This window comes from Lepisosteus oculatus, chromosome 5 (genome assembly GCF_040954835.1).
Source record: "Lepisosteus oculatus isolate fLepOcu1 chromosome 5, fLepOcu1.hap2, whole genome shotgun sequence".
Taxonomy (NCBI): Eukaryota; Metazoa; Chordata; class Actinopteri; order Semionotiformes; family Lepisosteidae; genus Lepisosteus; species Lepisosteus oculatus.
Window position 1 is genome coordinate 5,234,386 of NC_090700.1, and position 23,147 is coordinate 5,257,532.

Below are 23,147 nucleotides of genomic sequence, written 5' to 3' on the forward strand. Positions count from 1 at the left end.
AGTTGTAGATTATTCTTGTTTGTCGTTGTGCTTTAGCAATACAGTATTGTAGTGAATCGGGCATGCAACTAAACCTTCATGAACTGATCTGGGAGAGGGGGCGTGCGCGCTCACGGGCACACAGTCCTCCACCGTCCCATCAGTCTTTGCCGCCGGAAGACGCTGCCGTGTAGGCGCGGAAACAAATAGAAACAGTTGCGTTTGATGTTGTATATTTTTTTTAAAAAAAGACATGGCACAGCTCGGGTTAATGTAATGTAAATGTTCTTCTGCAGTGCGGTGTTCGGCAATAGGGCGGCTCAGCGCGTTGGTTCGGTTTTGGCTCAAGTGCGAAGCTGTGCACGGTGCAGCTCTAAATGGTGGGCTTGCACGCTGTGGCCCTGATCTGCTGTGCTTCAGGCTAGCTCGCATCGGTAACATACAGTAGCAGATCGAAGATGTCGGGGTTTAATTTTGGCAGCGGCGGCGGCCTGGGATCTACTACCGCAGGGGGCGGATTTTCATTAGGAGCTGCGACCAGGTGAGAGAACTTCTTGAAATGCGTGATGAATGAGTGGTGTCGGTCGTAAGTGATTTCAGTTTCCCTGACTGAAGAACAGCGATGGGACAAGTGATATTAAATAGGCCACGTTTCTTACGCAATACCATTAAAAGTAATTCGTAGTTCGTTCTGATAGAGGAACTAACAACGTACGGATTGTTGCTAATGTCCTGCCCCTTTTGGATTAGCGGAAAGTTTCAGAAATGTAACTTGCCAGCAGGAGAGAATTTGCTGGCCTGAGGTTTATACAATATTCGTGTTTCACCGGAATAGGCGTTAGAAAACTACGAACAGTGGGAAGGCAGAGCTAACCTGTTCAGTGCGAATGCTAAGGTGTCGCGGGGAACTAAGCTGAGGTTCAGGAGCCTTGAGCGCCGAACACGTGGTTCGGTATTTTCCGCGGCACAGATCAGATCAGGTCTGGTCTGGAATATTCAATCCTCCGGGGTCCGTCCGAGATGTTCGGTTTTCTGTGGAAGATACTGAAGGGCGCGGGTGCTGGGAGCTGGTCGACATTAGGTTTAGTGTGTGCTGTTCACGTGTGTGTGTTTTCCTGCGTAGCTGCTAATCAGAGCAAAAGTGAAAGTGCGTCTCCTTGATCCATCAAGTCAGTGCCATCCCCATGTGAAAAGTCAGTGTGTCTGGAGGAAAAGCGTAATTAAAGTTCCAGCTAGGTTGATGTGGAAGTCGCGATGCACTTTGCTACTGCGAAGCTGAGTATATAACCCCGTATATTGCATAATTTCCTACCAGGCACCCTAAAGAAGAAAACCCTTATAATTAGTTGGAGTCTGTGTCCGTGCAGATGTGCTCACATGCGGACAGAAGGGTGTGGTGTACACTGTCAGGTGTTAGAAATATATGAGCCCGACCCCTGACAAAACCTAGAGTGAATGGCTTGAGGTGCTGTTGACGTAGTGGTACTAACATTTACCTTCACACAACCCTGCATTAATCGCTACGTGAGGTACTGATATTCTGCTCCTGAACTGTGGCTCTAGGACGTGTGAGGAGCGTGTAGCGATTCTGTTTGTGTCTGAAAGTGAAGGGTGGTTGAGGAAGGGTCAGCCAGCAGTCTTTTTGAGTCTTCTGCTGTTGTGAGATTCCCTAGTAGGTAAGGCGCTGTTGCTCTGTGCCGAAGATTACTGGTGCTGAACTGCTCTCGCCTTTTTTGTTTTGCTGGTGTTGTGAAAGTGCGTCGTCCTTTTTCTTCTTTGTTCTCTATTATTGAGTAACAGGGCGTGTTGAGTGAAATAAATCTGTCAGGTTTCCCGGTGCCCTAGTTCGTTTCCCTTGAGGCAGGTTGCTGGCCTCAAGAAAAGACATGCCTTGGAACACGAGACCTCTAGAAGTTGAATTTGTATAGTTGGTACTTCCCATGACTACTTTTGAAAGCTTTTGAGAGCCCAAATGCACAGGAAGTGAGACGTGACTTCTTTAAAAATTTAGGCTTAGTACTAAGCCAGCAGCCATATCACCCTGCAACTCACAACTGGCAACCCACTGAAGCTAAGCAGGTGTGAGCCTGGTCAGTACCTGGATGGGAGACCTCCTGGGAAAAACTAAGGTTGCTGCTGGAAGAGGTGTTAGTGGGGCCAGCAGGGGGCGCTCACCCCGTGGTCCATGTGGGTCCTAATGCCCCAGTATAGTGATGGGGACACTATACTGTAAACAGGCGCCGTCCTTCGGATGAGACGTAAAACCGAGGTCCTGACTCTCTGTGGTCATTAAAAATCCCAGGGCTCTTCTCGAAAAGAGTAGGGGTGTACCCTGGTGTCCTGGCCAAATTTCCAATTGGCCCTTACTAATCATGGCCTCCTAATAATCCCCCTCTATGAATTGGCTACATTACTCTGCTCTCCTCCCCACTGATAGCTGATGTGTGGTGAGCGTTCTGGCGCACTATGGCTGCCGTCGCATCATCCAGGTGGATGCTGCACATTGGTGGTGGTGGAGGGGAGTCCCCATTACCTGTAAAGCGCTTTGAGTGGAGTGTCCAGAAAAGCGCTATATAAGTGTAAGCAATTATTAATTATTATTATTATTAAATTGCTCTAGAGAGAATAAGTGAAAGGTGCCTTTAAGTCTGGTAATTAACTTTTTTTAGTTTCTCATATAATACTTCATAAAGAACAGAGATTTGACAAAATTAAGTAGTCTGATGAGTTTTCTCACCTAGATTTCTGCAAGCTGCTACTTTCTTAATTTCCCTGTGACTGTTCTGTCATTTCTGTGTGGCACTGATTTTATTTTAAAACGTTTAACTTTCCTAGTGTTTTTAAATACCTAATTATGAAAGAATGTTTAAGAATAGCGGATAAATGAAGTCCCGAAATGTTTGATATGTTATTTTGGTCAATAATTATAGAATACAGAGACCCTAATATAGTTCTGAAATTTTGCATTTGAGTGTTTGTCACGCATAGCATTGACATAAGAGGAAAAAATTAAGAAATACAGGTTTTTACATAGATTGCTTAACAGAATGATCTTATTAATAAAGTATTTTAATTAATTTGCTCAGGTGTTCTAATGTACATGATACTGGGGTTGGGTTATCTTTGTCGGAGATGGCATTTCCCCCACTTTAAGGTCCTTCTTGTATCTCAGTCATTGGATAGAGAGACTAATTTATAGTACATCCCTTTCTAGTTCAAACTTCTGAATTTTTAGTATAGACTTAACAAGTGTTGTCTAGTGAATACATCCTCATTGTGAAGGTCCTTCAACTCTGAATAAACATGACAAGGAAGTGACCATGTGCCTGTGATGTGGTACAGTAGGTCTGTGCAGTGGGAAGGGTCAACAGCAGCCAAAGATCAGAAATTTATTTATTTGTTGGTTACTTTACCTGTTTAGTCTCTGAGTGATTTAAAGCCCTTTCACAGATCTAATGCAAGTGATTTAGAAATACTTTTCTCCAGCCTCCCGTGTGCTTTGTTTTGTGCCCACGTCCTTGAAGTCTCAGTGCACTGGGTGTAACCTGGCGGTTGCCCTTTTAGTGTCTTGTGTGTGTTTGTGTATTCTGTGGCAGTTGCTCCAGGGATGGTGGCTTCACTGTCTGCTGGGTGCATGCATGCGTGCTGTCATGATGTCACAATACCGTGTGGATGCCCTGGTTATTGAAGGTTTCTTTTGGTATTGTTTTCAGCAACCCTACAGGGACCGGGGGTTTCGGCCTGGGCACTCTGGGTGCTGCCACAGCCTCGGGCACTGCCACGACGACCACCACAGCCTCCTCCCTGTCTCTTGGGAGCGCCGTCTTCCCGCAGAAACAGGCTACCGGGTTCGCGTTCGGGACTCCTGCCTCCGGTACGCTACCTAAGCTACGGGAAATTCTCGCATTTTCTTGTTAAAAACCTGTGAGGAATGTTCATGGTTCCTGGGTTATTGTCCCGTATCCCTAGCCCTCTCAGCCCAGTTAGTGCTCACACACTCAGGAAAACCGAGTCCATACAATGTCTCGCTGCATTCTGTCATCAGTGGCTGTTATCGGACGAAATGGTTTGAGTACAATTGAATTAAAGCTACACAGTGGATTTCTTAAATGCTAAGACGTTCAGCAGTGATGCATCACAACCAGCTCAAGACGTGGGCTCAGATTTCCCAGCTTCAGCACTTGGATGAAGTGTGGGAATTTTGCATCGGGCCTCAGTGTGGACACGTCCATCAGTGTGTTTAAAAACACATGTACAAGTCCAGTGTAGATGTGGAAGGATAATGTGAGGCACCGTTGCCTCTGTGTCTACAGATTAAGCTGCCTCTTTATTCACTGATATTTTGTTTTGGCAGGAACAGCAGCAACAGGACCTGTGACAGGATTGACACTAGGTGGGTTTTTTGTCACCACTCTGTGTTTTGCAAAAGCGTTATTAGTTGCAGCCTGTGTATTAGTTAGAAAGTGGGAACTGAATGCTTTGTGGGCTTGAAATGTATTGGTCTTTCTTTTCATATGAATGTGTTGCTTACCGTCAAACCGTGATTAATGCCCAGTTGTACGAGATATAAAGGCCCAAACATTTGCATCACTCTGGCATTGTGTACAGAATGAACCTAAATCTGCTGTTCTTTTCTTGTCTGCAGGAACCCCAGCAGCCACCACTACTGCCTCTACCACCGGCTTCACTCTGGGTTTCAACAAACCGGCAGCTTCTGCCACGCCCTTCTCTCTTGTAACCTCCTCTGCTCCGGGGGGCCTCACGTTAGGCTCCAGCATCGCCTCGTCCACTGCCCAGACCGGTATGTGGCTCCAGCTGCTGGAGCTGGCTGCTCTGAGCCCAGGCTCTGTGCTTTAATGTGCTGGTCTTGTCGTGCCCTGTGCTCGTCCTTGCTTGGGGTGCAGGCTGGCTTTATTTTGACTTGTATGTTCACGTCTTTAAAATTTTGCTGTGACTGTTTGCAAATGTAATTACCCGTTCCAAGTAAAATCCCAAAAAGCAAATGCTGTAAATGTAAGGCACAGTACATCCCCAGACCTAATGCTAACTTTTTGGTCGGAAGTGTTACATTAAAAACAGGTACTAATTGATTTATAGGATCCTTTAGAACATGTGTAAGATCACAATAGTTAAGGTATCAAGTTAACCAGTTATTAGCAGATGCTGTCTGCCCTTCTTCACTTTCAATACATGTTCGAAGATGGAGATGTGCGTTGAGTTTTTTTTAAGATGGTCTGATTTTCTGAAGAGCAGTCCTCACACAGAGACACTCAGTGAGGTAACTAGTGTTTCCTTAAACTCTTGACTAACAAGGTGTTGAGCACTTACATAGCACTCCTTATTAAAGGAGTATATTTAGTTACTGCACTCAACAAGTTTATTTTTTAGGTTTAACATCGGTATATGTTTTCTATTGTTTCCCTGGCTTTTTTTGAATGAATCTCTCTGTGCCCACAGGCTCAACCGGCTTTGCACTGAACCTGGGTGGTACTAACCTGACGTCTGCCCCAGGCTCCACTGGCTTGACGCTGGGCTCCACTCTGGCGGGTCTCGGTTCTGGCCTGTTCCAAAACACAGCTGCCACAGGTGGGATAGCCCAGTCCTAGCTGTTGGGTATGGGGGCATTATGACTGAGATTGGTTTATAAGTCATATTGTATGTGCAGGTTTACTCTTAAAGACTGTGTGTGAGTGGAGAACATCGTTCCATATGCGCTGTATTTCTGGGTACACCTGTGTGTACTATCTTATACTTTGATGTAATGTATATTGAATGGGATGAGCAAAAGGGAGAGAAAGAACAATTGCCACCTTTTGCCAAACAAAACAAATTATGGAAGGAATGCTGAAGCTCCTTTATTGTGCTAGTGCTTCTGTACTACTTCAATGGCTTATGAGGATTGCCCCCCCCCTCTCTCTCTCAAACACTGCTTGAAAGCACATTGTGTCCATGTGTCTTGCAGGGCTAGGCCTGGGCGCTCTGGGCTCTGCCACCTCCAGCGCTCCGGTGGCCTCTGCCGGCCTTGGCCTTGGAGGGCTTGACTTCAGCACCTCCTCTGAGAAGAAGAGTAAGAATCCCTCTTCGCTTTCTGCAGGCTTGACTGGAAACAGCAGTGGTGTTCTAAATGCGTTTTCATTTTTATTGTCCTTTGGTATCTGATTGGTTTGCAGATATACATGGCATAGTTCCAACCTTATTGTTTTCCTGAACCTGCTACTCTTCTCTTAAAAGAATCCCAAATTCATGGCCAAATTGCAGTAAGCCAATACACTTAATATAAACAATAAATAAGCCAATACACTTATCCCTTGAAGGCATTTGTGATGGCACAAAAGTAAGTTCTGGTAGCCTAGAAAACACAATCTTTGCAGGTATTTAAAAAGCTGAAAACACTATTTTCTTTTTCAACAGGTGATAAATCGGGTGCAAGACCAGAGTAAGTTCAAAGTTGGTTTAATTTAAATGGTTTTTTGATGTCACGTGTGGTGTGGAAAGGTTCTTGTATCATAATGACCAGGCTGGGGTAGCCCAGCACTGGGTTTCAGAGACCGAGGATGTGCTGTATTATGAGAACAGTGTGTGTATTCTACAAATTAATTTATGTTTTTCTCTGTGCTCAGGGATAGTAAAGCATTAAAGGATGAAAATCTACCTCCAGTTATCTATCAAGATGTGGACAATTTTCAGTAAGTTGGGTTACTGTGTTCTCGTACTGTACACTTAAATGTATAGCAATATAACCTACCCTTAAAGGAATTAAGGGCTGTAAGATCTAGAGTTTGGTGGTGTTCTTCTGTGAGCTAGCAATGCTATGACTCTAGAAGAATGATGCATTCGGGTGCCAAATGTACCTCCTTCTCCCTGGTGCAAGTAGTCCAGCTACGGACACGAGTCTTCGCCTTTCCTTTCCTTGCCAGCATTTCTGCTCTGCTCTTGCATTTTTGTAAAAAGGTGTCAGTTCCCCATAAACCACAGCATAATCAAGGACAAGCTACGGTGGAAAGTGATTCCCACAGTGTGATCAGGATGTTTACTCCCTATTCCTTTTGTGTTTCCTGCAGAAAGTTTGTCAAGGAGCAGAAGCAAGTTCAAGAGGAAATCAGCCGCATGTCTTCCAAAGCAATGCTGAAGGTGGAGGAAGACATCAAGAGCCTTAAGCAGCTGCTGTCTGTCTGTGCCAGCGGGCTGCAGAGAAACTCCTTGTCTATCGATAAATTGAAGATAGAAACCGCGCAGGTAGGCATGCCGGTCCTGAAGTGCATGATTCACATGGCACTTGGGCTAGGAAGCTAGCTGTTCCCCTTTACTCTCCTCAATTCGGTGTTTCAGTGGGCAGTCTTTAACAGCTGAAGACGTTTGGGTGTGGAGCTGTGTTAGCATGAGTGAACTGCTAAAAAGAAAAGAAATGGAAGAAGCTCCACAGCCAAAACATGCCCTTTTTCTTCTCCTTTCAGCATATAATAAACCTTTACCCATTCCTTTGCAATCTTAACAGTGCCCTGACAGGTAGCCTATTTGAACAGCACAGTTGGCAGTCTGTAATGGACATGCAGAGCCCTAGTGTCCCATTTCATGTCATCAGTTTGTTTGTTAACCAGTTGTCATTAATTTGATTGTGGAGTTGTACGCAAAAAAAGTGTGAATTATCAACAAAACTTGATATATGTGTTGTGAAAAGAGTTAACCTTTCCTAGGATTATAGCAATTAAGACAAACGTTGTGGCTGTATTAGTTTAATCACGCTGAGCTGAGGCACATAAAGTAGGTGGTGAACTGTTTAAGGTTTGAGGCTTGTATGGTTTTTAAATTCAATGGTTCTGTCTGTTTTTCCACAGGAGTTGAAGAACGCAGATATAGCTCTGCGCACACAGAAGACCCCTCCGGGCTTGCAGCATGAAAACACAGCACCTGCAGAGTGAGTTCTCTTGCTCTTTGTCAGTCTCTGTGGTCTCGCACAGTTGCTGGTGTAAAGCTGAATGACTGAGACTGCTGTTGTGCTCCAGGTCTAATAGTAAAATCAGGACTCTGGATCCAAGCTGCTCAACAGAGTAGAGATTGGTAGTATTAAAGGAGTTTATTACCACACGTACATTGGAATTCTTATTCGTGCTGATCTCTCAGGACATGCACAGTACAGCAGACGACACACTACAACAGATAGTGCCACACGATGTAGACTGTGCATTACAACATAATAAATAATTCAGCCAGAACTATGAATATGTAGTAGTGAAAGAAACAAAAAGGTAAGCCTTGCAAGAAGTGCATAGTGCAGAAACCGAGACATTGTTAGTTGTTAAGGATGTGTACTGCTCTAGGGTAGAACACAATGGTGACATAATGGTCTGGACTACTCCTTTATTTCTTACTTTAGCTACCACATTCTGAGGCCCAAAACCACTTAGTGGAACACTGTCCAAGGTGGTGGGACTTGAGTTGGAGGTATTAGCTAACTTAAGATTTTTGGCCTTGTGTTTCCCCCGACAGCTATTTCCGTGGGCTGGTTGAACAGTTTGAAGTGCAGCTGCAGCAATATAGGCAGCAGATAGAGGAGCTTGAAAACCACCTCACGACTCAGGCCAGCAGCTCCCACATCACGCCTCAAGGTAATGATCATCTCCTCCACCCCGGTGCTACCTGTTGATGTCAATCATGAAAGCATGTAATGCTCATTCAAAAGTCTCTTAAGTGCCTGACATCAGGTTATTTACTGTAATCATACAGTTCTGTTCTGTCTGTGAAAGTATTGATCTGCTTTCTTAAAAAAACAGGTTCTACCAGGTTAGTTCACCATCCTGAGCTATCACAAGCTGTAAAGGATCCACAGTCCACATTTATGATCTGTATTGGTTTGGTTATTTATTAATTATGAACAGGGTATTTGAGAAGGCTCAAAAGAGGAATCATCAGAGCTAACCTTGAGGATTGTGGTTTTAGCAGAGCAGTTCAGGTTTGTTCTTTTTCAGTTTAATCCATGTTGCGTGTGTGATTCTGACACTACGCGATTTTGCAGATCTTTCTCTGGCCATGCAGAAGCTTTATCACACCTTTGTAGCCGTTGCTGCTCAGCTGCAGTCTGTCCACGAGAATGTGAAGGTGAGTGATGTGAACTTTTACTGAGCAAAGAGCATGTTATTATCACCCAGATCAGCTTGGACAGATCATTCTTACATTATTGTTCACTATGCTTATTTTGGGGGGTTAATAAAAATGAAGAATATTTAATTTACCCTGTAGGAGAAGGTTTCTTCTAGAATGTTTGCTGTGCCCCCGAGTTATTGGAGACCACATTTTAAGATCAGAAGATAAGCAGTGAACAGGGCAGATGTAGACTTTTAATGGCTGTTTTTCTGGGATGTGAAGGCTGACATGTTTTGCATATATACTGTGGTGTATAGGGATGATCTAGTGGGTATGTTTGGTGGCAGCGGACAGTAGCAAACTGTACTGTGGGTGTTCGTGGTGGTTTCCTTCTCCAAAGTGAGTGTGCCCTTTTCTCCTTCTTGTGTAGATCCTGAAGCACCAGTACCTGGGCTACAGGAAAGCCTTCTTGGAAGACTCCACAGATGTATTTGAGTCAAAGCGGGCAGCCAATAAGAAGTGGGAGAGCGCCCCACGAGTCACCACAGGACCCGCCCCCTTCAGCACTGTTCCGAATGCAGCGGCTGTTGCCATGGCTGCGACTCTTACACAGCAGCAACAGCCTGCTACAGGTCTGAACGCATTCAAGTTATAGATTGACATGTATCGTGAGATCGAGGAATAAAAAAAAAAACAACAGCTGAGCTTGTGCCAATTTCAGTTTCCAGTCTGCCCTTTTCTTTCTTTAAAAGTTCGGTATGGAATTGGAGGAATTGGCTCTTTCTACTTCTTGAGCTACATGGGGGGGAGCTAACTAACGTTAGCTCCTCAGTCGCGCCTCTTAGTGAGGACATCATCCTGGCAGTCAATTCATTTTAGTTCTCTTTCCTGTTCGATACAGGATAGGCATGTGGCTGACTGGCCTCTGACTCATCCTAGAAAATAATGCACTTACATAGCATACTGTATGGTTGCAGTTTGTGGAAATGCTGTGATTTGCTAAAGCTCTTTAATAAGCATAGAGATGCAGGATAGTTTGTAAGGTGATCAAACTGGACTTGTGAACTGTGTGCTCTTATTTATTTTTCTTTTTTGTTTCCAGCATCTGAGGTGGAGAAAGTTTCTAATGAAACAAATCTCGGTAGTGAAGTGAATGATTCCAAGTGTGTTATTTATTTTTTTTTTGTGAAGGCTGCTGGTGCACGTTCATCACCTCTCGATATTACACACGCCTTACTTGAATTAGCCTGTTGAACGCCTTGATCAAAATTCGCAGTGGTGAAAAACAGCTCTCAACCTTAAAACATAGAGTATCAAACGGGAAGAAAGTGTTTTCTTGTCTCCTGTGAAGCAGTTGCAGAGCACTGTGCGTTGCTGTTTGTCTTGCTGTACTAGTCTGCACAGATGCACGTGGTGGTGAAGTGTTCTTGGCTCTGCACCAGAGCTCTCCTCAGCCTGCGGTTTAGGCATCGGTGACCAGGGTACAATGATTTGCTCAATGACGGGGTACAATGAATAGATGCAGCAACTGTCTCCAGTAACTGAAATAGGACCTTTAAGTCTCTTCAATCCAGCTTAACCTCCTTTTCCCCATCATAGATCATGAATGGTTACGGAATGGATGCTTTTGCACAGTGGTGCGATGTTTCACCTGTACTGAGCTGTTGGTTCTCCTGCAGATGAAAACCCCATGGTCGCTTATTTAACTCATTTTACTTTATGATAAGTATGTCGCTGTCATAACCAGAGCTGGAGGGTTGTAAAACGCAAAGCAAACACAATCCAGCTGTTGTCCAGTTGGGAGCCCCCTGTCTTCTCGTTCGCTTTGCTTTTCGGAAGGAGGAGCCTTGCTTTCCAAGGCTAACCTGAGCCGAGGCAGGACTGTGCAGTCCTCTTTCCCCCAGCTATCGCGGGGAATAAACATGACAAGGAAGTGAACATGTGCCTGTGATGTGGTACAGTAGGTCTGTGCAGTGGGCAGGGTCAACAGCAGCCAAAGATCAGAAATCAGAACAAGCCTCTTGTAGCAAGATGCTCTCAGCCACCTCGGACTCCTGTTTTTAGATACTTATGTACCTGATCTCGTTTGACATTTGCTGTGGGAGTGTTCCATAGTTTGCGAGGTGCTCTTTTGTTTTAACTTTTGAACCTGCAGGGTGTTGAAATGGAGGGTAGGCTGAGCAATAATTACTTTATTTTTTTACGTGATCTAAACTACTGTCATTGGGGTTCATTCAGAGTATTGCTTCAGGTATCCAGAGTGAGGCTGTCTGTGTTCATATCAAGACTATGCACAGCAAAATTGTGTAGCCTGTCATTCTTTCAGCTTGCTGTGCTTTAGTGATTAGGAACATCCACTAAATAATGTAGAGTAATTTCCATGTGCTCACCTACTGTAATATCTATAAAAGGTTAGGATATTTTTCGAGCTTGTGCCATCACAAGTTTTTAATGTATTGCATTGTTGAATTTTACTTTTCTGCCATATTTGCAGTAATCCTGTTTTGTTTACATGAAAGCACGTGATGTGCCTCTTAAAAGTGCTCTGTTTTTGAGTGGAATTCTAAAGTGCCAATTGAACAGTCACCCTGAATCAGTGTTCAATTTTGCATGTGACTTATCGTGTTCATTATAGTTAAGCAATAACTAGAAACATTGTATTATAAGCTATGTTGGCATCAAGCAGCCACTGACGAGGGAAGATTGTTAAGGACATTTATTAAACAATTTTTGATTTTTAAAAAAATGCAGACTATTCTGGCAGTATTAATCAAGAATATTGGCCTTTTTGCTTTTATGAGTTGATTTGATCTTGAACTGCTTATTTTTATTAAAAATATTGGTTCATTTTTGCAGTTTGGCCTTGGCAAAAGTAGAATTAACCATAGTTTAGACCTGTTAAATGTTTACATTTTAAAGGTATTGAACATGTAGAATATTTTGAAATGAAGCTGCTTTGGTCGTGTCTTGTACAATCGATAAAAAGAAAGTCTTAGCGAGACGTTTAGTAAATCAAGCTTATCCTCGTTTGGAAGGCTGAGCTGTATACGGTTGAATCAGTCTAAACACATAAATATGCAAATTAACTTTTTGTAGTGTCGAAATTAAAGATACTTTCAATGGCCTCCACAAAAATCAGAGATGCACGTTTTGAAAGTTTTCAAGACAAACAAAGATATAAGTAGAATCATTTTCAAAACTGCAACACAATTGGTCTTTAGGAGCTGTACTCTTGAATTAAAGAGTGCAAGTTATGCTTTCTGTAATCTTTCGCACTTACTACAGACTGATCTCTAGACTACTAAAATCACTTAAAATCTGTCGAGATTTTGTATGGTTATGTACTTTTAATTGCATGAATAATCATTCCTGTATTCGAGACTTCTGATTGTGGTTTAGGGGTGTTGTTGGGCACAGACTGTTTTGGTGCCTAATACCCAGAAACTCAACAGTTCTTACTGTTTCATTTTGATGTATAATATATAATGTATAAATAGAGGTTAAAGTCACTGTGCATTTTTTAAAAACATATATGAATCAGTTGAACAGTATGGATCTGGTCCTTCGCTGACCTGATTTGTACATTTCACACTACTTAACCAATAGTAATAGAATATTAACTAAATCAAACATGCAAGTTCATGTGCAGTAGCAGTTGCCTCCTTTCTCTCAAAGTGGTTTAAAAACTGGGAATTACAGTTTTGTGTTTGTACATCATTTTGTGGAGTGGAAATAACAGGATTGAATGATCTTGTTACTTGCTGAAATGTGGTGGATGATAAATATCAATTTGTTGTTGCTGCTTTTAAGTTTTGCAGAGCAGACCAAGCTTTGTCTGTCCAAGAAAACCAGAATATATCTAGTTCTGTATAAGGCACTAAATAGGCTGGTCAGCCTGTCTACAAACTCATTAAACATGTCTCTGTGTAAACTTCTAATTGCTCTGAGAGTATCAGAACCAAGAACCAGAGTTTTCCTCTGTGGGCAAGCTCCCCATTTCATTCAGTTACTGCTGAGGGAACAATGTGTTACAATAAAGGACCCCAGATTTTAAAATGAGCGTCATGTTTAGCGCCAATATTAGACTAGAAAAGGCCAGCCTTTCCTGCAGATTGAGATACTTTGTTTTCCATTAATGTGATTGAGAATGTGCCAATTGTCAGTTAGTTGAAGTGTGATTGTTTGCAGGTTAGTTCCTGCAGTGACCCTGCCAGTCTTCACAGGCTTGATTCATTGCTGGCCTTGTCACGTTCACATGTGGAACTTTAACCCTGCAAAACCTCTGGGTCCTATCCCATGTGGGATCCACGTTCTTGGTTGTCCAGGTTTATTAACTGCTAAACTAACTGAATCCCATTTTGAATACCCAATCTGCTTATTTCACTTAGGGGACTATTCAGCAGTATACGCCTGGGACATTTGCACTTTAATTGTGACGTTATTTTATTTTCTGACATGACATTGTGAATTTTAGGTAATTTATAAACGTGTTTCTCATAAGTAGTGACTGAGAACTTATACATTACTGGATCTGGGATTCATTGGTCAGTGCTGTACAAGGAAGAATTGTGTGTTGTTAGCCTTTCAAGAAACTTTTTTTAGTTTGTCATTGCTTTGCTCAGTAATTATATGACTTGACTGTTTTGCAAGATCACTGTAATCCCAAAGCACATATCTTACATTTTATAAATTCTTATTTAAAGCAGTAGTTAAATCGGCATTAATTACAGTAGTTGTAATTCTTCAAACCCTTTCCGTGCTCAATAAATCAGAACAAAGTGAAAAGGAAGAAGTACATTTAAAACAATACTTGAGACCTGAAGCCTGTACATTTTGACATCATATGACTTAAAGGGTAAAGTGTTGTTTCCCTGTACTGTAAATGGTTTTGACATAAAAATAAAACATAAGGTTTAGAATAAGATAAGCAGGATGTGTAAATTGTTTCCCTTTGGTAACTGGCTACCAAAACAGCCAGTGTTATTTCATGCTGAGGCTGGCTCTGTTTTTCTGTGAATAGGTCCTGTCGTTTACAAGACCAAGCCTTGTCATTACAAGGGCAAGGACTCCAAAACTTAACTTATTATTTCAGATTTAATTTTAAAGACGAGTTCTGGGGAAAATGTATTATTTTTGTTTTCTATTGCAATTTGGACAAGTTAAATAGTAAAGGTCCATCGTTCTGTAAGTAATGGCAGTCTTAGCTGTGCCAGCTGAAGTCTTGACCATGCATGTATCATGACTGGAATGAACTGCCACTGGAGTTGAAAGCTTTTATCTTTGTAGTAGAAATATTGGAATCACAACAAAATCATGGTGTTTAAATTGGTTATTTACATGGAAACCAAATGAAAACTGTTCACCAGTTAACTGATATCTTGACTTTTATTTTTGTGCATTCTGTTTGAGTCCTTAGCCATTGAAACTGCTTAGTTTGGGGCTAGTGTAAGCATCACCAAAAGCCAAAAGGGTTTGTCTTGTTAAATTTGGTAGGCGTGTTTTGTTTAGATGAGTGTGGCTGTATTAAATCTCTTGCTTGATGGTGCATAGCAAAGGTGTGCCTTTAAACGATGCATATAACGAGAGTGTTTGTAGTTCGGTTTTGGCACATGAAGCTTCCAAAACTCTGTTCAACAGTAGAAATCGGATAGAATTTTAAACCAAGTTTTTGTCTCAAACTGTCTTGTCATGTTTAATGTAATTGAATTGCTTTTAAATTGACAATAAATCAATTAAAGAAAGCCATTGTCTTGTTTCTTTTTGATTGTCAAATTTATTTCCCTTAATTGGATGGAAAAAATATTAAATGCAACTTTGTGTACCACTAGTTGCATTCTCTATTTTTGGTTTCTGGTCCGTGGTAAATATTGGCGGATCTCCAACCAAATGCATTAAACTTTCCTAGCATTCTTATAGAAGGGGCAGTTAGCAGCTTACACTTCGTTTTGGAACGCAGGTCCCTTTTGTGCCTTACTACAACATTCACTTCTGTGACGAACATTTGCAGTCTTTGCAGTCATACAGGAAAATTATTAACAAGCCCCCCCCTTTCCATTTAATTCATATTCCTTCCCAGACTGCTGGGCAAAATGGCGAAATTGGCATTGCATTTCAGTTTCCAGTTTTGATCACGATGAGGTAAAAATAGAACAGACGTTGCACACAAGGTTAATTGGGGGGAGGGGGGGGGTAAGTGAGTTTTGAGGTTAAGGAGTCGGTCTCTTTATATGAAGTTTAAAGGTTGACCTGCTGCTGTGCGGTACCCCAGTTCTCCGCCAGCTCCTGCGGAGAGTTGTTCTGTGTGGTGGTCGATGAACTGGGAGAGTAAGGCTCGTTTTCTGATCTCTCTGTGCCAGGAACACAGCCGTCCCTGGGAGTTAGTTTTGGCGCGCCATTCGGCTCAGGTATTGGCACTGGCTTGCAGTCAAGTGGCTTAGGCTCTTCAGGCCTCGGAGGTACATTTTAACCTTTCTTCTATGTTTTATCTGTCTTATTTGTCTTTAAAAAAATAAAATAAAATCCATGCAGCTACAGTAGCCTAGCTTTGCCCACCCTCACCCCACTATCCCTTTTGGCCTGTAAGCAGAAATCACAAAATGTACCGGACTTCAATTTCCGGAGAAACATCTGACCTGTAGGAGGATGTTTCTGGGGAGGGCAGGTGTGTCTACAGCAGCTTCTTTTGTAAAGAGCTTAGAAAATGTTTAAAGTAGCTTGCCATCTGCACTGTACTGCATTGCAGTAGCTACAGTCTACATCATCAGCTTACCTTTAAAAATGATACCTATAACTCTTTCCTAATTTGTCTTTTTTTATTCCTGGTCATCCATCCTACTGAGATAGAGGAGGCTATCACTGTGCCCCATATGCTTAAGAAGGTTTTACATCCTGAACTAGAGGCACTGAACCCAGATCTCAGAGGGTGTTTCTTGAGTTACTCAGGCTTATAAGCAAAACAATAAGTGTATTATAGGCAAAACAATATGATCAGCCTACAGTATAAGAAGCACTGTTGCAGTTATTATAGCACAATCCAGATCTGAGGTGAACAAGAACAAAACTGAAACCCCTAAGCAGAGTGTTCTTTAAAGACTGGGATTCCAAAGATTTGAAGTAGCATGATTACAGCTTTACAGGCTGATCTGATAAACTGCAGTGCAGTACTGTATTTTAAAAAAAGGCTTCTACAGAGAGGGAGAGCTGGCAGTCAGAAGCAGATGCTGGTGTAACAGATGTATGACATATGTAACTATTCCAACTAAATAGAATGAAATTGTCTGCTCATACTCATTGGAAATTCCACTGTGAATCACGTGTAAGAAACAAAAATAAGGTGTTGTGTAAAAGGTATGTTACAATTTGTAACCTGTCAGAAAGGGTGTAACTGGTCAGATGCTAGTTGGTAGTTTCCTCTCACTTGTAAGGAAATTTAAGTGGGCTTTCAGAGTACTCCACACTGTGCTGAATGTGATGCTTCGCTGAGGTCAATGAGTTAAAACACCAGCTGAAAAAAAGACTGAAGAGGGTAAAAGCACAGAGACTGCATTACTGTGTGCACAGTGGAGAATTAGGGCTGCCGGACCCTCACACTAAAAACCACTATACCTTCGATGCTGATAAAACATGAACAAAAGACAAAAATGTATACACGCATTACCTTAAACCAGCTGGTTAATATTGCAGTATGAATGTGCTTTAGTCAGCTTTCTATTCCACCAGTAATATTAGAAGGTTTAATGTTTTCAGTGTATGATTTGAAGCTGCTATTCTCTAGTCCCATACTGAACTTTTAGTGTTAATGATCTAGTTTGCAAATATAAGATGATAAAATAGTTTGCCTGACATGGTTCCAGGCTGAAGTGTAGGGTCACGCTGGGTTAGACTGCCTGCAGAATTTTGCTTTTATTAGGGATTAGAAATGAGTTCTTCCTGTCTACAGTGGACAAACCTCTCACTTTAATAATAATTTGCCCACAAAAGAATCTCAGCCATCTAATGATTTAAAGGGCTATAGTGTTTGTGTTCATAAATACCGTTAAATTGAGAATTTTCTGTAAACCCAATTGTTTTAATAGGGACAGCTGAGCCAAATGGATAGTTTGGTCAAATGATATGGCTGTACTTTTTTCTTATATTGGTTTCTTGGAAAGTGTTACGGAAACATCTCAGTTTTCAGTTTCAAGCAATGTTGAAATCCAGAAACGGAGGGGAATTCATCAGCACACCCCGCTGCTATTTCAGTCTTTCTAGCAGGTGGGAGCTGCCTGTTGGAGAGCAGTGCTCTCCCCTCTGTCCCCCTCTTTCTCCTGTGCCATCTGCACTGCTCTGCACCTCAGGTCTTTGAAGCTCTGAGCGACCTGTGCCCACTCATCTCCTTGGCCCTTCATATTAGATAGTTGTTCCAGTTAGGTTAGCCCGTCTTCTTTGTATACAGTAAATCCTCAACCAGTTTGCAACAGCAGAATGCTAGCTTTACCCTCTAACTTTATTTTCTCTGGGAATGCCGAGATATTGGCTTTTTGTGTGCTTCGAATAAACTCGCATTTTAAAGCTTGCATTAATCTACTACTGAAGAGGTACTGTTTTAATCCAGGGACCAGTCACCAACGCCTAAGAAGTTTGGAAATCATCGGTTTGTTCAGGGAAGTTAGTGAGGAGCCGAGGTGAAGTTAAACCCTCTTTTCAAGACGGGAGCTCTGGCCACCTCTTGTAGTCTAAAGGAGGTCTTCCAGCCCCTCCCTGCTCTGCTGTCTCTGGACGCTGAGGGACAGTGCACCAGCAAGACTGGAGCGACATGAGCAGAGCATTGACCTGCATAGCCAGGACTGTTACTGATTTCTACTTTAATACTGCGAGGCACAGAGGCCAGATACAGCAGGCAGCCACTGGATCTTATTTTTTTTATAGCTTAGACATTACAAGTGGGATTGAGTCCATGAATGCCCTTGAGGAAGCCAAGGCTTGTTTTAGGACAGTATCTCTTAACAAGGCATGTGTCCCTTATTTTTCCACACTGCTCCGTTTTATTTCGTGTGTTATTTCTGCACTCCTGCATGTGCTGTGAATTAGCACTGTGCACGCCTGGCCTGTGCGTCATGGCTTCCTAGCTGCACCTCAGCTCTGCTCTGCTCGGGTACGCCCCCACCTGCAGGTGTCGGTGTTGTCTTGCTTTGAGAGTGTGGTTTAATGAGGGGTCCCTCTCCCTCTGCTCGTCTCTTTCCCAGCGTTTGGAAGTGGCCCCGGCTTCGGCAGTGTCACCAGTGGGGGCTCCTCTTTCGGATTTGCACCTTCAAATAAGCCCTCTGGAGGGAGCCTCAGTGCAGGTTGGTCTGAATCCCCCCCCCCCCACCCCTCAGAGTTTACCTCCTTGCCCTCCCTCTTCTCTGCGCGCCTCCCGAAAGCCCCAATCTGTCTCCCGCGTACAGCGCCCCAAGCTCTCTGCGGCCCATTCCTCCCAGCCGTCTTCGGTGTTTCTCTGCAGTTTCTGTTTCCCCGTGCAGGACCTGCTAGAAATGGACACGCGGTGAACTGCTGCCGCCCGGGAGCGCAGGCAGGGCGTTTATTCTGAATGGGATTTTCTGAAACAGTTTGTTCTGCCTAGTACGTGATAAAGAAATGGCAGAGCTGCAGTGCCGTTGAAACCCCATCCTGAACGGGCATGCTTTACTTGAGCCTTTATTTTTTTAAATCTCTTGAAAATTACACTCTCTCTCCCGCTCAGGACTCAGTGCTGAATTGACACTTAGCCCTCACGGCCAGGCCAGGCCAGGCCAGGCCAGGCCCCCCCTGCTGCTTAGCCCTCAATGCAGAAGGGTCCCCAGCTAAATCCTCGAGCCAGGCCCTGGAGCACATCTCCTGCTCCCTCTGGGGGGACCCCTCAGCCTCTGGCGCTGGCAGCTCTCGGGGCTAGCAGACGGGCAGCGTGGGAGTGGTCCCCTCGCCCCGCTCTAGAAAGAGGGGTGTCTGGAACGCTCTCGTTTTTTGTGTCCCCCCCCTCTCTCCCAGGATTCGGCAGCTCCAGCACATCCGGCTTCAACTTCAGCAACACGGGGATCACGGCGTCGGCCGGGCTGACTTTCGGGATGCCCAGCGCGCCGGCCACGGGCTTCGGGGCAGGAGGGCCGCTGCTGCAGCTGAAGAAGCCCCCCGCGGGCAACAAGAGGGGCAAGAGATAGAGCCCAGGGGGGTAAAAGGAAGGGAAGGTGTGGCCATCACACCCACATTGTTACTAAGATTTCTATTTTTATATCTCGGGGTGGGCTTGTACAAAAACCAACTGGGCGCGTTTTCAATTGTTTTGTTTTTGCTGGCGATTGTTGTTTTGCTTCCTTTCTTTTAGGATTTTTGTTTGTAGGGACAGTGTCTGTAAGCCGTTCTAGCGAGCGGCCTCGCCTGTGGCGATCTGAAGTTGCCCGTGGGGACGCCGCTGGGCCTCTGTAAGGTGGCGTGACCAGTGTAACCCGGCCCAGAATTCACCTCCGGCGTACGGCCCGCGGGGCGCGTTGATTTCTCACGCGATGTCACAGGTTACATTTAGCTCCCCTGCATTGTTTTTCTACCAGGATAGAATCTAAACGGAGATTATGATTTCATGAGAAATAGGAGTCATTTCTGACATTTCGTCCGCCACCTTCCTAATGCGTTGTGATTTTCAGTGGCACAGCAAAATCATGAAACGCAGGTTTGTGCAATCCAGGCTCACAACTCTGTAGGGTAACTGGGCTGCAGAGTCCGACCCTATCATCCAAAATCAGAGGAATGTAAAATATTTCACCAATTTTGTGTTTCTCCGCAGGGAACTTTTGTTTAGTGATTTATCACGACCTGCCTTTCGTTGTCCCTGTCGTGAGGTGTTTGGCTATCGTTTGTGTTTAATCTCCATGCGTCGATGACGTCTTGTTTCATTGCCACACTGACTGACCCGCTTTCAGCGACAGACTCTAGTGTTGTATTTGTTTTCTGAGTTGATGTGTTTTCAGTTCTCTTAGTTCCTGGATGAAATTACTCCGCCGTTGTTGTTTTTTTTTGTAAATTGCCCTTGGTACCTTGTTACCAAAATAGATAAATACGTTTTGCTAAACTTGTACCAGAATTTATGTGTAAACATGTATTTTCCAACTACAGAGCAACCATGTTTAATAATAAAAAAGAAAATAGTGCACTGTGTTGTTTTTCAGAGAATCTTTTTTTACGTTTTGTCTTTTTTGGGCAGAGGTGTTAAAATGGGCTCCTGGAAGGACAGGCTGCTCCAAGGTGTACAGCTCTTTTTAAACCATCAGCCATTGAAGACAGACTAGAGGTTGATTGCTACCGGTCTCATGGCTTCCAAGCTGCACCTCGGCTCTGCTCGGGGACGCCCCCACCAGCAGGTGTCAGTGTTGTCTTGCTTTGAGAGGGTGGTTTAACAAGGGGTTCCCCTCCCCTCCTCTCAGCGTGGCTTTGCGCCTCATCCTGCAGTTGCGTGTGGAAGGTTGTACCAGAAGCCACTCAAGTTTGATGTCAGAAAGCCCTGCAGGGTCCCTTTCTTTCCTTCTGTGAGTTCAAACAATCAGAGATGAGATAAGATCACTTTGTTGGCCATATACAATCTCTTCCATTAGGGATTTGTCTTTTCACAGACCCCAGCTTGCTCTCCATGAGACACACAGACAGGGAGAGATGCTTGGGGTCAGAGCGCAGGGTCAGCCATTTACACAGCCTGGGCCCAACGGAGGAGGATTCCTCTGCCGGCTGCGGGATTCGGACCTGCGCAGATCCTTAGCCACAGTGCCACCGCTCCGCCCTGAAAAGGCTGTAAATAGAGGGAGGAGAGATCTGGCTACCCTGGAGCTCTTACAGTGCCACGCAGGCCAGCCTTACCTGCTACCCTAGGCCTGTCCTCTGGGCCAGATGTGGTGGTCCTCTGGCACACACACACACACGCCGAGACAGTGCTCAGGACCCCACCACTGCCTGAGGGTAAATGTAATATGACACCACTGGAACAGAGAGAAGCCCATTCGGCTCATCTAGCCCGTGTGCTTGTTAGCAGCTAATTGATCTTGGGATCTCATCCAAACATTCTACTCATCCAAACATTCCAGTTCTGGGTAGACTGTTCCACACTCCCACCCCCTTTGGGTAAAGGGTCTCAGGAGCATCTCTTCCGTTGGTTCTGCTGGCCACCACAGCTCCAAGTGCCGCTGATGATCTCATTACGTTCGTCCAAATAAACTCCTGCAGTCGGTGGCGGCTGCTTGAAAATGTCTTTTAATAGCTTTAGTCATAGTGGGCAGCCCCTGCACTCCTCCCTGCACATGACTGGGAATCTGCTGCATAATATGGCACCTAAATTGGTTAATCTGTTTAAAATTCCTCCAATTAAATTTAACTTGTGCGCCAAAAAGACAGGATTTATAGTTTGAAGAAATGACTGAACTATGTGAAATAATTTTAACAATGTTAAAGGAAAACAAGCTTAGAAATCATGGTTTAGGAATACTGGATATAGGCCCATGAAACTACTATTGGCAGACTGTCCATCTAATTTGTTTACTATGAAGTGGCGAATTAACACACAGCAAAAAACAAGGACAGTCATCTCTTCTGTGACATGGTGGTGGAACAGCCCTCAGACTGCCTGTTCAGTACTTGAGGCCAACCAGGTTGTATTCAGATGTACGGCCACCAGAGGGCGCACTAGCATGTCACTGGCGTCGCAGTCGGAACATTTTCTGTATCCTTACGTTTAAATAGCGCTTTTCTGGGTACTCCACTCAAAGCTCTTTACAGGTAATGGGGATCCCCTCCACCGCCAGTGTGCAGCCCCACCTGGATAATGCACCAGTCCGCTCCCCACACACCAGCTCTCAGTGGGGAGGAGAACAGAGTTATGAAGCCAGTTCAGAGATGGGGATTATTAGGAGGCCATGACTGGTAAAGGCTAGGGGAATTTGGCCAGGATGGCAGGGTTACACCCCTACTCTTTTCGAGAATCACCCTGGGAAAAATAATGACCATGGAGAGTCAGGACCTTGGTTTTATGCCTTATCGGAAGGATGGTGCCTCTTTTACAGTATGGTGTCCCCATCACTGTGCAGGAGCACTCTGGTTGCATGGTGAGCGCCCCCCACTGGCCCTACTAACACCTCTTCCAGCAGCAGCCTGGAGCTCTCCCATCCAGGTACTGACCAGGCTCCCGCCTGCTGAGCTCCAGTGGGCTGCCAGTGGTTTCAGGGTGACAGCATTAGCAAAACAGCAAAAAGTGGGGAAACGTGGGGTCACTTATAGCAGATGGAAATCTCAAGACAAGAACCGTAGAGCTGCATTCTTCAAAAACTTCCTACTGAAACACACACACGTCTTCGCACCCTCTCTAAAAGAGAACCCATTTCGTTTTATGTGGTTGTAGTACCCCTCTCTTCCACATGGTGGAGCTGGCGGCTCTCTGTTGGACATCTTTCCCGAAAGATTTCCCAGCGCAGAATTTGCGGTGGTGAATCCAGAGGGTGGCTCTGTTCTCTTAATAGATTCATTTGCACACTGCCAATAATAAAATACATGCGTTTGATTCCAGTTGTAGATTTGTATTGCTTTTCTAAATTATTATTTGATAATCTGATGATCGCTTATACCTATATAACACTTCTTTAACCAGGTGGATGCTCCACACTGGTGGTGGTGGAGGGGATCCCCATTACCTGTAAAGCGCTTTGAGTGGAGTGTCCAGAAAAGCGCTATATAAGTGTAAGCAATTAATTAATTAATTTACCTACTTTTAAAGATGTGGACTGAATCGCTCACCCGATGTTTCTGAACTGTACCTGAAATGTTTGCGGATGTATCCGAGAGAGTACATCGGCAACACCTTAGCTATAATCGAAACTAGTTGAGTTTAACGTGAATTGTAAAACCGAAACGTTTCATTCGGTTTTAAAGTACTGGGAATGCTTTCGAAGAGCGTAGCCCGGTGGCGTGGGGTGCAAACAGCACTGCGGGCAGAGTAATGACTGGGGAAGAGTGACTGTGTGTAGTGGTCATCTGAACCTTGTTCTGCCGCTGTCTCCTTGTCCCTCTTCTTGATTAAAAAGCCCTCACTTGAAAACAAG

The 23,147-nt window shown here is 44.1% G+C and overlaps 1 protein-coding gene across 4 annotated transcripts; it reads left to right on the top strand.

Annotated features, from left to right (window-relative positions):
* Positions 1 to 127: 127 nt before the first annotated feature.
* nup58 (nucleoporin 58) lies at positions 128 to 20,221 on the top strand. 4 transcript variants are annotated; one of them, XM_015341542.2, is made up of 16 exons: positions 128 to 520; positions 3,693 to 3,853; positions 4,334 to 4,372; positions 4,625 to 4,780; positions 5,437 to 5,565; positions 5,942 to 6,046; positions 6,391 to 6,415; positions 6,600 to 6,665; positions 7,041 to 7,215; positions 7,815 to 7,894; positions 8,467 to 8,585; positions 8,993 to 9,075; positions 9,491 to 9,692; positions 15,417 to 15,515; positions 18,285 to 18,383; positions 19,066 to 20,221. In XM_015341542.2, exons 1-16 carry the CDS (start codon positions 438 to 440, stop codon positions 19,233 to 19,235), a joined length of 1,791 nt encoding a protein of 596 aa, XP_015197028.1. In that variant the 5' UTR covers positions 128 to 437; the 3' UTR covers positions 19,236 to 20,221. The 4 variants fall into 4 exon arrangements, with proteins under 4 accessions (XP_015197028.1, XP_015197030.1, XP_015197031.1 ...); XM_015341544.2 differs by having other exon boundaries at positions 4,340 to 4,372; XM_015341545.2 differs by lacking the exon at positions 15,417 to 15,515.
* Positions 20,222 to 23,147: the final 2,926 nt, after the last annotated feature.